This window comes from Mirounga leonina, unplaced genomic scaffold (assembly GCF_011800145.1).
Source record: "Mirounga leonina isolate KUSES-001 unplaced genomic scaffold, KU_Mleo_1.0 Mir_170, whole genome shotgun sequence".
NCBI lineage: Eukaryota > Metazoa > Chordata > Mammalia > Carnivora > Phocidae > Mirounga > Mirounga leonina.
Genome location: NW_023270433.1, coordinates 13,919,629 through 13,934,347, shown reverse-complemented (window position 1 = coordinate 13,934,347; position 14,719 = coordinate 13,919,629). Strand labels below are relative to the sequence as shown.

The 14,719-nt window shown below is 47.4% G+C and overlaps 1 protein-coding gene across 7 annotated transcripts in view; it reads right to left on the bottom strand.

Moving 5' to 3' along the window:
• Window positions 1–14,719, bottom strand: part of CDK5RAP2 (CDK5 regulatory subunit associated protein 2) — a 183,592-nt gene that overhangs the window by 21,163 nt on the left and 147,710 nt on the right. For 6 of the 7 annotated variants that reach the window (XM_035015953.1, XM_035015955.1, XM_035015950.1 and 3 more), the window contains 5 exons: window positions 14,368–14,416; window positions 11,529–11,704; window positions 6,348–6,467; window positions 2,171–2,287; window positions 31–220 (listed from right to left, as the gene is read on the bottom strand). In XM_035015953.1, coding sequence (XP_034871844.1) covers window positions 31–220; window positions 2,171–2,287; window positions 6,348–6,467; window positions 11,529–11,704; window positions 14,368–14,416 — 652 coding nt within the window. The remainder of the gene's footprint in view (window positions 1–30; window positions 221–2,170; window positions 2,288–6,347; window positions 6,468–11,528; window positions 11,705–14,367; window positions 14,417–14,719) is intronic. The other variant, XM_035015952.1, reaches the window with a different exon arrangement.

The following is a 14,719-nucleotide window of genomic DNA, read 5'->3' as shown; positions in this document are numbered from 1 at the left end:
CAGCAGGGCCAGGGGGCCCCTGAGCCCTACCTGCTCAGCTCGCAGCGGCTGCTGCAAGCTTCCTGGAGCAGCTGCTGGTTGTGCCTCTCCTGCTCGCAGACCTCGCTCTGCAGCCTCTCATTTTCCCCCTTCACACGGGCATACTCTCGCTGAAGGAGCTCAAGGCTTGCAGCCTTCCTGGAGAGGGACTCTCGTAACTTTTCATTCTTCTTCTGTTTATCTGCAAACACAAAAAAGCACCACTGAGAAGAGACACCATTTGTTTTTTCCAACCTTATTACGCAAACACGGCACTTCAGCTCGAGCACTCCAGGAATACAAAGCAGAATGAGATTTAATCTGGCATTTATGATTTTGGCATTCCAATTATCTTATGCATTTTGGGCAGATAAATCTGTCAACATCAAGGCTGCAGATTAAACGTCACTGGGATGAAATGGGCCTGTTTAATTTTCTATACAATAATGGGCCGTGCAAACCTAGTTACTTTGCCTTCACAGAGCAAACAGTGGGTATAAATTATAGACAGAAGCAAGAAGCAGCCCCAAACTCTGGCAATGGGTGTGAGGGAAGTCTGCAAGCCCCCCAGTAAGGAGGCCAGCAGGGCTGGGCCCATCTACTCCTCAGGCTGGGACGACAGCACCTCTCCTGAGGAATAAAATACGCCCAGGGTCTGGAGATAGGCAGTTAAGAGCGTGACCTGGGGGCAGAGAGGCGTGTTCAAGTGCACTTTGCTGCCCACTGGTGCCAAAACCTCAACGGAGTTTCTTGACTTCTCTGTGCCTCAGTTCCCCCACATGCGTCGTTGTGAGGATGAACTGAGATAGTCCACATAAAGGGCTTAGCGCCGGGCTTCACGGGCGCTCTGAAGGGTCTAAGCACTCCCCAGGCCAGCTCTTTGCAGGGCCCCTGGTGGTGGCTACCACGTCCGCAGCTCTTACTGCAGGCCTTACACTAAGACCTGCAAGGGTATCATCTTATTTCTTCTTTGGAGCAAACTTCCGAGTAGGTATGCTTTTTCTCCCCATTTTCCAGATCGGAAACAAAGCGTGGCAGAGGTGAAAACTTCCCCAAGGTCACAGAGCCAAACAGTGCCAGAGCCAAGATTGAGACCCAGCTTTTCTGATGCCACCTTTCACCATGGCATGATGATTTCTGAGCAAGTGTTCCCTTCCTCCCTCAGACTCCAGCCACACTATGCTTCCTACAATTCCTGGTCTATACTCTCCCCGCCTCTAACACCTAGGCTTTTGTCTGCTCTCTTTCTTCTATTTAAAAAGGCCCTGGCTCTTCTAAACCTTAGGCACCGTGGCTAATCCCTACTTAGCCTGCTGGACTGAGCTCTCGAAGCGGAGCCTCTCCTGGGGCAAGACACCATCCCCAGGGTCCTGTGCTCCCCGAGCCTGTCTTTGTCCTGGCTGATCCTCACGCTGGCCTGCCATGGGTTCCCTGGCTGTCTCTCCCATCAGACCATGAGCCCCTCCCTCAAGGGAAGGGACCAGGACCCACTCATTTCTGTATCAGTCTATGCAGGCCCTGACACGTTTGCTGAGTGAATGAATGATCTGCAAAAGCCTCAATTCTGTCTCTTAAGCCAAAAGCAGCATCAATATCCTCCAGGGAGAATGGGAGAAGCTGGCCCAACTCCTAGCTCTACAGATTTCTAGCTCCGGGACCACCGGCGGGTCAATTCCCTAGGCCTCAGGTTCTTATCTGTAAAACAGGACTAGTAATTCCTCCATCCAGAAACATTTTAAGTATTGAGAGATAACATAGTTGTGAAAGCCCTTCTTCGTGGGTTAAGCTCCAAGAAGAAACAATTAAGAGAAGGGATCTTCCTAAGAAATACTGGAAAAACCTTCTTGATAAGAGGGAATCTCTGGGTGAGATTTTGGCAGTAATAGATTTCCAGCCTGTCTGTCTCCCACTGTAACCTGTGTCCTTATTAGAGACGTTAGAGATGCCGCACTGAGGGCTTCACAGGGCTGTCACAACAGCCCCATGAGGTACTCCTATTTTATAGCTAAGAATACTGAGGTTCAGAGAGGTTAAGTGACCTGCCCAAAGTCACAGAGCCACAGAATTTGAACCTGGGTTGAACCAATGCATTCTTTCCATGCCACAGAGGGTTGTGGGCGTCCAGGCTGCAGGTGGCTCCTTTAGTTCCTACCTCTGGATCCCTTGGCCAGCATTGTATTGAGAGCCTGGTTCTGCTTCCTCAGGAAACAGATCTCTGATGTCAGAGAATTATGCAGCTCTGATCCATAAGCAAAAGCATTTGTAGAACCTATAAAAACACACATAAATAGTGATTTATGGTCACCAGATCAGTATGGATGGAACTTTCTAGAAAACAGTTTTAAACAACAAAGAGACACAACATGCGATGGAAATCACTCCTGTGAACCAGATGAGGTATCACCAGAGCCCAAAGGGAAATGAGAGTGAGCATGAAAGAGGTGGCAAGAGCCCCTCCCTGCCCATTCTGTCCTCCTAAGGGTGAACAGAGGTAAACAGGTTCGTTTCTGCACTCCCCTGCAGACGGTATATCTACCACGCCTACTCCGAGCTGAGACCTGGAGCCATCCTCTACACTGCCCAACCAGACCATCATGACTGCTGGTTCTTCCTCCCAAAGGCCTCAGACACTGACTCACTCTTTTTCTGTCCCTGTAGTTCAGACCTCATCACTGCGCCCTGACCTTGCCTCCCTGCCACTCGGCCAGTGGGGCTACACACAGTCCGCTCATGATCTTCTCTGCTCAGAAACACTAGACGGCCGGCGCTCCACTGCAAAGACAGACAATCGAACAAACCCAACACAAGGCCCAAACTTCAGGTCTCCACGACTTCACTCCAATCTCATGCACACCCCCCTCCCTCTCCACCCTCTACTCTAGTGTCCTCGAATGCAGCCAGACAGGGCTATGCCGGTGTCCCACACATTGTGGGGTCACACATCTCCCTGACTTTGTACAGTGAGGTCTTTATTCCCTGTGCCTAGAATGCCCAGCTCCTTCACCTGTCAAAACCAAACTCGTCTTTCAACTCTTAGCTCTAGTTCACTGTCTAGTCTTAGTGTTTACTAAAAAGATCAGGGTCTGAAGCCAGACAGACTGGGTTTGAGATTATCTACAAACTCTGATCAGTTTAGCCCAGGCTGTGGTCTATCTCCTAAAATCCTACCGCTTCCTCTGGCCAGACAGCTGCCCTGACACCCCACCTCAGCTTTCTATGCCAGCACCATATATGACATCCAAAGCACAGGAACATGCTACCCTCTGGAAAGCCCGGGGCTTTCTACATGGGGCAGGCAGAGGGCATGCTTCCCTCCCCGCCTTCCCTACTACACCGCAGAGCCAGACACTGCTTTCCCAGACTCTCGTACAGCTAGAACATGGCCAGCTGCCCCTTCCGGTCAATGAGACCTGATGGGAAGCCTGCTGGAGGCTTCTGGGAAAGATTTCTCACCCGGATGAAAAAAGAAGGACAGGGAGGAGCTCCATCATCTCCGTTCCCACGCTGTGGACACTGTCCTGAGAGGATGTGATGCTTAGAATTACCGAGGTCATCATGGAGACTGACCCCAAGCCCTGCTACCCTATCACCGAGCCAGTAAACCTGTCTTGGAACCGCCTGCGTCTGGATATCTTGTTACATAAGAAAACATAAATCCCCATTGTTTACACCGGTTTTTACTCATATTCTGTTCTCTGCAGCTGAAAGCATCCTGGTACGCAACTGACTACCGGTAATAATCAAACTCCCCGTAAGGACAGTGGGACGTCAGGCCTCCCAGAAGCCCACGCTACACATTCTCTCCGCTCTACAGCACCCCCCTTCCTCATGTTAATGATTCACAAATCACAGCGCCGTGTAATTTTTCACTGACATGTGTCTCTCCCCGCCAATCTCCTCTACTCTCCCCTATGAACTCTGGTGTCCTCTCAAAGACACCCGGGTCTGAATCATGGCTCCGGCTTCTTAATAGCTGTATGACCTGAGGCTCGCCGCGTCACTTCCCTAAGTCTCCACTAGCCCGATAAAAATGATCCATGTTGTTATCATCACTGCTATTATCATTTGAATTAATATCATAACTGGTGGTGGGCTAGAGCCAAAAACAGGACCAAAGCGCCATCTGGGTGAACAGGAACAATGCTATAGAAGAAGTCTGCTCTGACCACAGCTGGGGTGGCCCCTTCTCAGAGGCAGAGTCAGCCCCGAGGACAGAGCCTGATGGAGCCTCAGCTGGCGGGGTCTCGTCTGAAGGCCGACACAACCGCTCCTCTACCCGATGACAAGTTAACACACGAGGTGGCAGTTTTTAACAATATCCTGCCTCCGCATCACAAGGAGCCATGCCTTCCTCAGACCTGCTCCCAAGATGAACACCTCACAGCAGGGGGTAGGCAGGGCCACTTTTATTCCTTTGTCTTTCTAGAGATTGTGACAACATGGTGAGAACAGCATGTCTTTCCACCAGTGTAAATACTTTATGAATGCCTTTTTGTAAACCTTCCCATCGGAGTGAATTACTCTCCAGAGCAATTACCAGCTCCATTGTAGCTGGTGGGCCACTGGAGCCCCCAAAGAATTCTATAATTGGATTTGCCAGGAAAAATGTAAAACAGAATGAATCTAATTCAGGCATTACCACGGGTGAATGTGAAGGGCCCAGGCATGTATTTCTTCCCTGTGTTTGATATGTCTAATAACTCAGGTTAATCAATTTCCCTGGGGGTGAGAGAGAGGGAGGAAGCAGGATGGGGGAAGGGGCTGGAGAGAGAGAAAGAGAGAGAGAGAGAGAGAGAGAGAGGGAGGCGTGCATCCGCTCTGTTTACCTCTCCGACTGCAGCACATCAGCACATACAGTGCTTTGGAAAGATCCTTCTAGGCAGAGGGTTATGCTGGACTAGACAGGAATGAGAACTGGACCAGGGGTGCAAGGACTCAAGTGCTGCCGCCACTGAGTATATCTTTCTAGAACTGTTATTTGGTCTCTAAAAAAGGTTTGCGTCCCTACTTGTTGCAGAGCTTTGCAACATTAAACTAATAATGTTATAAAAAATAAGAGAGTAGAATAACATGATAATGACAAAGAAAACAACCACTTACTGAGTGAGGCATGGAGCAAGGCCCTATTCAGAGAATTGCCTCACTGAATCTCACCATGGCTCTGTTTTATAAAATAATTAAGTCTGGGAGAGGCGGGGTGACTTGTCCAAAAGTCCCAAAGCTAATAAACAGAAGAGCTGGGGTCCACACCCAGCTCAGTGCAACTCCCTAACAAACTCGGGCTTTTCCTGGGGCACAAAGCTGCTCCCAAGACACATTCTTTGAGGGGCGCCTGGGTGGCTCAGGTGGTTAAGCGACTGCCTTCGGCTCAGGTCACGATCCTGGAGTCCCGGGATCGAGTCCCGCATCGGGCTCCCTGCTCGGCAGGGAGTCTGCTTCTCCCTCTGACCCTCCCCCCTCTCATTCTCTCTGTCTCTCAAATAAATAAATAAAATCTTTTTTTTAAAAAAAAAGACACATTCGTTGTGGAATGAAAACAATCTCTTTGGAGCAATAAGGAAAGATGTCCAAAATATATTGTTCAACAAAAAAAGGGACAGAATGGCAGATATAAAGTATTCTAGCTTTTGGATGAGGGAGAGAATAAGCACATATATTTGTATTTGCATTGAAAAAGCACTGTAAGGTGTGGAAACAACTAACAGAGGTGGGAGGAGAGAAGGGAGAGCAAGATGAATGGGTACAGAATGGAGATAGTAAGCTTTGCACCATGTGCATGTCTTCCCTACGGGACAAATACGTATTCCATTCGGACCTGACTGTTTGTATGCAGGCGAACTGGCAACCTTGTCGCCGGCCTGTGAGACTCACCAAACCGCTCACGTGCTAGTACGTTTAAGATCCATTACCGACGAAAAGACGAAATACCGGTCCGTTTTATTTTAAAATACCTCTCTATTTCTTTCCAGTGACCAAAGTCAGAGGAGGAGCCAGCCACAATCCAGGGTGCAAGGGCCAGCAGACTCCTTCAGTGCCAGGGACTGTGTGGGCCACTCTGCTCCAGTCAGCTCACTTAACGCTCATCGCCACAGGATAAAACGGGGATGATTATCCCCACTTTATAAGTAAACTACTGTAACTGATAGTCGGCAGTGTTAAGGGAGGTCACTGTGGAGGTAAGCAGCAAGGTCGGGATCCAGGCTGAAACCTCTCTGGCCACCAGTGAGTGTGAAGCTCACCCCAACACAGGGCATGCAGATCCAGGCAAATGCGCCCCAGATGAAGCCCTCGCAGGCGTGCAACAGGCCTCTGGGGCGGCTCTCCCTTACCTGGATCAAGTTCAGACCCTTGCCGTTCCAGCTGTCCCCGAAGCTTCTCATTTGTCTTAATAGATTCTTCTAAACGTCTCCTCAAGCTTCGAATCTCTTGTATATGTTCCATTACTAAGTCTACAGGAGGGAGAGTTATTTTTAATTTAAAGTCTGAAGCCCCCAACAAATTGAATAATTTACAGATTATGCAAGGATCTTAAAATTCCAAGTCGTGCTGGATGTATTCAGATGGTCGGTAACTGGAACGCTTTCCTGGGCTTGGTGAGGCTGAGCGACTGCCCACAGCCCACAGACACAGTTCTGTAATGGTTCTCTGCAGCCCTCCACGGGCAGGGTGTTCTACATCACATGGAAAAATTATATTCCATACAATTTTAATGCCAACTCTAATGCAGACCTTTATTCTTCTAAATATCAAATGTTAACTTAAAATCTTCCTTATGGTGAAACTAAGAGATCACTTTCAAGTCTGTTTGAATTGCCCGACAGTGGATTAAACCACTTTCATAATGAATCCAGATATTTCTTTGAAAGGAATATGTTTATCCATTTATCATGTACTCATTTAAGACTTAAAAACACAGCAAAACAGTAATCCCAGTGCTAGTGAAAATGGTAAGAAGGGTATACTCTCCAGAGCACATCCTGTTCGTGTGAATATAGATGTGCGTGACTTTTGAGATCTATTTTTATCATCAGCCTTAGTAAGGTTCTTTTCCAATGTCTTTCCTCAAATAATTCTACTTCCAGGAATCTACTCAAAGAGATCACCAGAGATGCTGACAACCATTTGCCAAAATGCATGAAAATGTTCATCTGAAGCACTATTACAGAACAGTAAAAACTGAACATAACTCAAATTATTAAATAAACTGTATTACATTACATTACTGTGATGCAGTATTCTACAGCTACTGAAATTGTATTATGAAGACCATATAATATCACAGAAAAATACAGATACAAAATGGATTGTTCAGCATAATTGTAACTCCATTTAAAAATCTGCAGGCGAAAAAGACACATAAACACAAAATAAGGAAATCTACCCCTAGATATTAACAGCAGTTGCCTTTGGATGGTAGATTTCAGGTTTTTCAAAACTCCTGTACTCTATTTCAATGTAACATTTAATAATATATAAAAATTTAAATTTCCCAAATTTTCTGCAATGAGCATGTCCTATTTTTTCAGCCACTGCCACATCTCACTTTAACAAAGAAAGAAGGAAGCACAATTGCAATCTGGAGGTAGGTTTCTAGAATCAGTGTTTAAAGCATAACCACATCAAGTATCCAAAGGCAAAACTAATGTCTTTAATTCATCAATTACGGTACACTCAGTATGTCTTAGTAATGTCTGTTTTAAAACATTATACTAATGTTACGACCCAGTTTTAATTCCTCCAAAATGACTTTCATTTAAAAGTAGCACAGTGTTACAGGTCTTCTCCTAATTAAATAGTAATTCTGCCATGAATCTGAATGTTTATGAGATGACTTAATTCCCAGACCTTCAGCTATCTCCTATCAATGCCAGAAGTGTGGCGAGTCATTTGGTGGGATGCGTGAGGCCCTGGCGGCCAGCCCGGCGCTGGAGGACCCCGTCTGCAGCAAACTCCTGGCCACACCTCCTGTCCTTGCCCTGCTGCCCTGAGAATCTTCCAGCCGCTAGTGAGGACGGAGTGAGGCAGGAACTTATCTCTTCTGACCGCAGTCCTCCTTGCTGTTTATATCCACATCACACGCTGCCAGCTTCTGGGGTAGTAACACTTAGCAGTCATCGGTACACATCACCTCCTACTGAGTCTGGCCAGGAGCCGGACTCATCAATAGGGCTTAAGGAAACATTCCCAGTCGAACTGGACGCCACTTATTAATTATGCAGCCCCAACCAAGGAGAAGGAAACACTAGACTCGTCTTTACAAAATGGGAGAAAACTATCTGTTCCTCTTCTAATAAATATCCTTCTGACAAATGCTAACTCTTTAAAACCATAAATCCTGCAAGAAGCAACCAGCAAAAACTGTTGTGTCTCTTTGGCCTAGTAGCCCCACTACAGAATCTAGGTTAAGAAAATGCGCCGAAATAAGGGGAAGGCTTCATGTTCAAAGATAATCCCTGTGGCAGTGTTCACAATTGTGAAATTTTAGAAATGACTTAAATGTTCAGCAAAAGAGGAACATAAGGAAAACTGCAGTTCAGCCATTCAACGGACTATTCTAAAGCCACTAAAAATGATGGTATGTAACAACATGTCAGAAAGCTTATGATAGAATGTCAAGCACATTGTCAAGCACAAGGAAAAATACTAAATTATCTCTCTACTTAGAATATAAACATGACAAAAGGAAAAAAACCAGATGCAGAGACCAAAAGTCTGAAGAGAAACAAACCAAAAAAGCTAACAGTGGGCTTATTAGGATGGCTCCGGAGGGTACTGTCCCCCTTCAGGAAAGTGCCTGCTAATGCACTAGGAGGGCATGACAAGCCCAAGGTCATGGGTCCCCAGAATCACAAGACATAAGGAGATGCCTAAAAGGTTCTGTATCAGAAATAAACCACGGTTGGGATGGCAGACATGTGGGAAGGTAGAAAAAAGAGGGGCTGGCAAGAGGAATCTAGAGCGAGGTGCCCATACCATAGCGGAAGGGTTTTAAAGAACAAGGGTCTCACAAAGAAGATGTGGTATATATATACAATGGAATATTATGCAGCCATCAAAAGGAATGAGATCTTGCCATTTGCAACGACGTGGATGGAACTGGAGGGTATTATGTTGAGTGAAATTAAGTCAAACAGAGAAAGACATGTATCCTATGACCTCACTGATATGAGGAATTCTTAATCGCAGGAAACAAACTGAGAGTTGCTGGAGTGGGGGGGTGAGGTGGGAGGAATGGGGTGACTGGTGATAGACACTGGGGAGGGTATGTGCTCTGGTAAGCGCTGTGAATTGTGCAAGACTGTTGAATCTCAGATCTGTACCTCTGAAACAAATAATGTAATATATGTTGAAAAAAAAAAAGAAGAAGAAGGTAGCAGGAGGGGAAGAATGAAGCGGGGGAAATCGGAGGGGTAGACGAACCATGAGAGACAATACTCTGAAAAAAAAAACTGAGGGTTCTAGAGGGGAGGGGTGTGGGAGGATGGGTTAGCCTGGTGATGGGTATTGAGGAGGGCACATTCTGCATGGAGCACTGGGTGTTATGCACAATGAATCATGGAACACTACATCTAAAACTAATGATGTAATGTATGGGGATTAACATAAGAATAAAAAAAAACGCACATAAAAAAAAAAAAAAGGACACGGGTCTCAAGTATCCCCATTAAATGATCTGGCTTGCTGCACTGTAACCCTCACCCCCTTGTAATTCCTCAGGCCCTCAATCAGGGGTGTTCCTCCCACAAAAACAGTCTCAGGGGTTCTTGGAAATGGACTGAGTTCCTTGCCAGGCTGAAAGAGTGCAGAAGGAAGTGCAGCTGAAGACAGGGAAGCAACTCACGGGTCTGACCCAAATTAGGAGAAGGCAGATCAAAGAGCCAGAAATAACCGAGAGAAACCTGGTACACAGAAACTCAAGAAATCACACAGGGATACAGCCAGAAACCCAAAGAAAGCAAACCTAGTGACTGGCTACTAGAAGGAGCCCGGCTGACACCTCACTTCTATCAAACATGTGTACTTCATGCTCTAGGTTATGTTTTCAAACTGTGCTCCTCTGGGCCTTGTGTACCCCAGAGGAGCCAGCCTCAGGAGCCATCATGGAGGACCAAGTCTCACCCTTATCTCACCCGTTACATATTAGGCCTCCATGTAAAGTTCAGCTGAAACAAAGGGGGGGGGTAGTTTGTTGCTAAAAAAGATTGTGAATTTTTGAAAACCACAGTTCTGTGTGATCAGGTGTCAACAAAAAGCTTTTAGAAAGGAGGTGTCAGGGTCTGATTTGTGCTCTGGGTCCATTCTAGGTGCCATGCAAACAACCACCGGAAGAAAGGAGAGACCAGAGGATGTCAGCTAAGGTCCAGAATCTATACCAGGGGTCAGAAAGCCACAGCTCCTGGGTCAAACCCACCCACCACCTGTTTTGGTAAATAAATTTTTATTGGAACAGAGCCACACTCGTTCATTTACATTTTGTCTGTGGCTGCTTTCTGCTACAACAGGACTGAGTAATTACAACAAAGACCATATGTTCCACAAAGCCCAAAATATTTACTATCTGCCCTTTCCTAGGAAAAATTTGCCAATCCCTGGTCTATACTATCCCTTGAACTTGTGAAATACATTGATTTATAAACTCTAATCCCTAATCCCTAATACTCCAACAGGAGGTAACCAAGACTGCAAATACAGAGAGGTAAAGGAGAGCTCAGGGGCAGGTGGAGGCTTGGGAGGCTGATTCTGCCAACTGAGCCCATGGCCCACGGTCAGAAGCAGGACGAGGGGCTGACCCAGTGGATGAAGGGTCACACACTAAAGGGAAACACTGCAGATTGCTAGAATTACAAAATATCCCAACAGGGGTTTGGGTGGAGGAAGGTAGTCAGGTACTCTGGGGCATCTGTACAATTCAAAGCAAGGGTCTTCAAAGTGACACAGCCTCAGGAAGGGTCTGAAAGGAACAACAGGAAATTAACCAGACTTAGAATAGACACATAACCTCGGTGCTTGCCAGCCTGGCTTCTGCCACTGTTAGAGCAAGGAAGTGGCAGGTCACATAATAAGTCATCTTTTTTTTTTTTTTTTTAAAGATTTTATTTATTTATTTGGCAGAGAGAGACACAGCGAGAGAGGGAACACAAGCAGGGGGAGCAGGAGAGGGAGAAGCAGGCTTCCCACCGAGCAGGGAGCCCGATGTGGGGCTTGATCCCAGGACGCTGGGATCATGACCTGAGCCGAAGGCAGATGCTTAATGACTGAGCCACCCAGGTGCCCCATAAGTCATCATTAAGAAATAAAAATGACTCTTCCCCAATCAGCAACACTTTCAACCACCACAGCCTTCCCCAGTGACAAATGATAGTCTGAGTGACCAGCCCTACCAGGATCTCCCTTCATCAGATGAATATTCAAATGTCACTACGCTCTGCTTACTCAGGCAAGACGGCAAATTACTGTTTAGACCAGGAAACCTTGACTGTGTCTCAAATGCTTAGCAAAGCTTAGCTTACCTTGAGAGAAATGGTTCGCCAAGACCGAGGTCTTCCCAGTCTCGCTGTCTTGCTTCTGGTCTCTCGAGAGGACGGAGGACTTCTCGGACATTTCGCAGTCGGACAACACATGAGACGCAGACGGCTCAGGAGACTCAGGGAGAATGTGCTGGTAGGTTACACTGTCTGCCTCCATCCTTCACCATCGGGATTGAAAGAGAAACCATTTCCCACACTAAGATCCCAAGCCAGGACCAGGACTTGGGATCACTTAAGATTACTAGGCCCTTTATAATTTCCCCGTATTTGCAACTTTGTTTTGGAGCTCTTTTGCTTCCCTAGAGCATTTTATTAGCAAGGAGACTCTAAAACCAAAAAGCGCTTGGGGTGCTTGAGTCTGGAGCCAATGACGAAGGGGGAGCCACTGTCTGACTTATGGGGAGGGGCCCTCCGAGACAGCACGTGTCAATGGCGGCTGCTTAGCAGGTGCCCCCTCTGTACCAAGCATGTTAGATGTACCATCTTACTGGGTCCCCACAGAGACCTGCTGAGGTAGAGATGACTATCCTCCTTCAGACTTGGGGAGCCTGAGGCACACCACAAGCTTGCCCATGGTCTCACAGCTTATACGTGGCAGAGCTCACGCTTGAACTCAGGTCTGTCTGGCTCTGGGACCCCAGGAGAATGTAGGAGGCCAACCCAAACCCATGAAGTGGCCTTGTGGGTTTAAAAACCTCAAAACCCTCATGGCCCCCAAGCAGGTCCCAATGCCACCATTCTGGCAATCATCTGGTTATTAACCTGTATTTCCCAAGAGCCACCTGAGCCATGAGGAAAAACACCCTGAACTCGGTGAGAAACCCACATGAATCTCCATTATAGATAAGCTCCTTAATTTAAGCTCTTTTTTTCTCCGACTTTTTCCTATTACTTCTTGTCTCATTATTCATGAGCTCAGACAAGAGCAAAGGACTCCGAAGCTGCAATGCACTCATTAACAGGTAAACACCAGATGCAACTTCACTCAGACAGCATGACGGATGCACAGGCTTGCCGCTGCCTTGCCAAAGTGCCGAATGGACCAAGGGCACCCATTTAATTAGCTTAGGAGTGACCTGTGTGAGCGCTAAGCCTACAGCGGAAAGAGGCAGAAGAGAAGGAAAAGAAACCAGCCTGTCAGAGATGGGAAGGGTGACACATGGCTGAGGAGGGCTGAAAGAGGCTCCCTGCCTCCTTCCAGCCCCCTCTAAGCCACCCTGGTCATCTTTCACAACAGCAAATCTGATTTTGTCCAGCCCCAGCTTATCCTCCTTCAAAGACTCCCCTCTTCCTGTAGCACAGAAGCTGAGGACCAGCCCCGTGGTAGCCCCATGTGCCTCTCCAGCTTTGACCCTCGAGTTCCCTGCACCAGCTCGCACAGGCCATGTCTCCCTCACCTCGTGCGCAGACACTCTCCGACAATCCCTGCCCCAGGCCCCTCATCCTTTAGATCTCCGTTAAGACTGTCTCCACTCTGGGAGGCCTTGCTTGCCTTCTCCACAGCCTGCCACTGAGATGTGATCCATTATTGGAAGGATGGAAGCAGAGGGCTGAACTGGGAGGGATCTGCAAAAACACTGTGGTGGGAAAGGAGTATTTCTTCTGAATGTTACAGACACTCTGATGGAAACGTCCTCCGGTGAGCTGTGATGCGTCCCCACCTGCTCACTCTAATGATGCTGTGGCCTTCGTGATGCCAAGAAAGTCTAAAATTCTGGTCTGTTTCTTTATTTTACCCCCAGAAGCCCAAAGGGTCACTGCTCCAAAGAGGAGGGACGTACCCGTAGCCCTCACAACAGGCAGAACCTTTAACAAGGAAACAGAGGGGGGTGAGACCCTGACATTTCCTGTGGGCCATCGAGGCAAACTAAGAAAGTATACGACACATTTATTCCATGAACATTTTTTAAATTCCAACTACATGCCAGATAGCTGGGGCTGGAGCAGGTGTAGAGATATTCAAGACACAGTCTTTGTCCTCAAAAGGCAATATGCAACAATAATAAGAGCCCGGGAGTCTGACAGATTCAAGTTCAAATCCCAGCTCTGCCTCTTAATGTCAAGCATGCAACTCTGACCCTCTGGTTCCTCGTCCTAAAGTGGGAACAAGAGTGCTTGCCTGGTAGGGTCAGAAAGAATGACCGTGAATGCCTAGGGCAGCGGCTGACACACACCAATACCCCGTTCATGCTAGCTCCTTTCCTCTTTTGAGCAATTCTGGGAGCTGAAAGATAAATGCTGGGTGTACTACAACACCATGTGCTAAGTGCTGTAACGTGATGACATGCCAAGTGCTATGGGAGGAGTAACTGATCCTGGGATGTAGAAGAGAGACGGGGATGTTGGGGGGAGCCAGGTTCATTGCCACATAAACGGACTCTGAAGAAGGATTTCCAAACTACAACAGGAAGAATTCGAGTGTACAGCCTGTGTCCAGCCACGGGCCGCAGAACAATAAAAAGTCAGAGAAGACGGAAGCCCGGGAACATGAGAGAAAGGAAGATGGGTCAGACTGAGAAGGGCCTCAAAGGTCAGGCTAAGGCATCGGAAATCGATCCTGGGGGTACCCAGGAGCCAAGAGAAGGAACGTGTCGTCCTCGTCAAAGCACCCGACAGACAGAGGCCAGGACTGGCCCAGAACAACTGAACGAAGGCTGCAGGGCAGACAGCGTAAACGCCTGGTTGTGCGTGGCCGCTGTCAGTTTCATAGGTGTTTGTGTTTTACCCACAAGAAGCGGGGAACTAAGCGAACAGGAGGGAGCCAGCGGACCCAGCGGACAAACCGACCGCACAGTCTTCTTCCCCAGTGCCACACACTCACCTCCCCATCACTTCGTTCTGGGGGCTCACGTCCACTTCAACTGATTTTCCTGGAAGCAGAAAGAACATCAAGAAGAAGGAAGACATTAAAAATAATTAAATGATAAAACAAGTGTTCCCTAATAATTTCTTGCTCATACATTTGCAGAGGCCCCCGTTCCATTTGTTTAAATACTCTTCGTAACAATCCCGGATATTTAAAGTAGGATTACCAAGAACACACTCAGACTAGAGGCTCCTCCTTCATCACCGCTCCCGCACAGTTCTAGAAGGGAGGTGACAGCCCTGAATCTAAAAACCCATCACCAAGACGCTGCTGGGTGTGGTTCTTTTCCCTTCTCTAAAAACTCTGA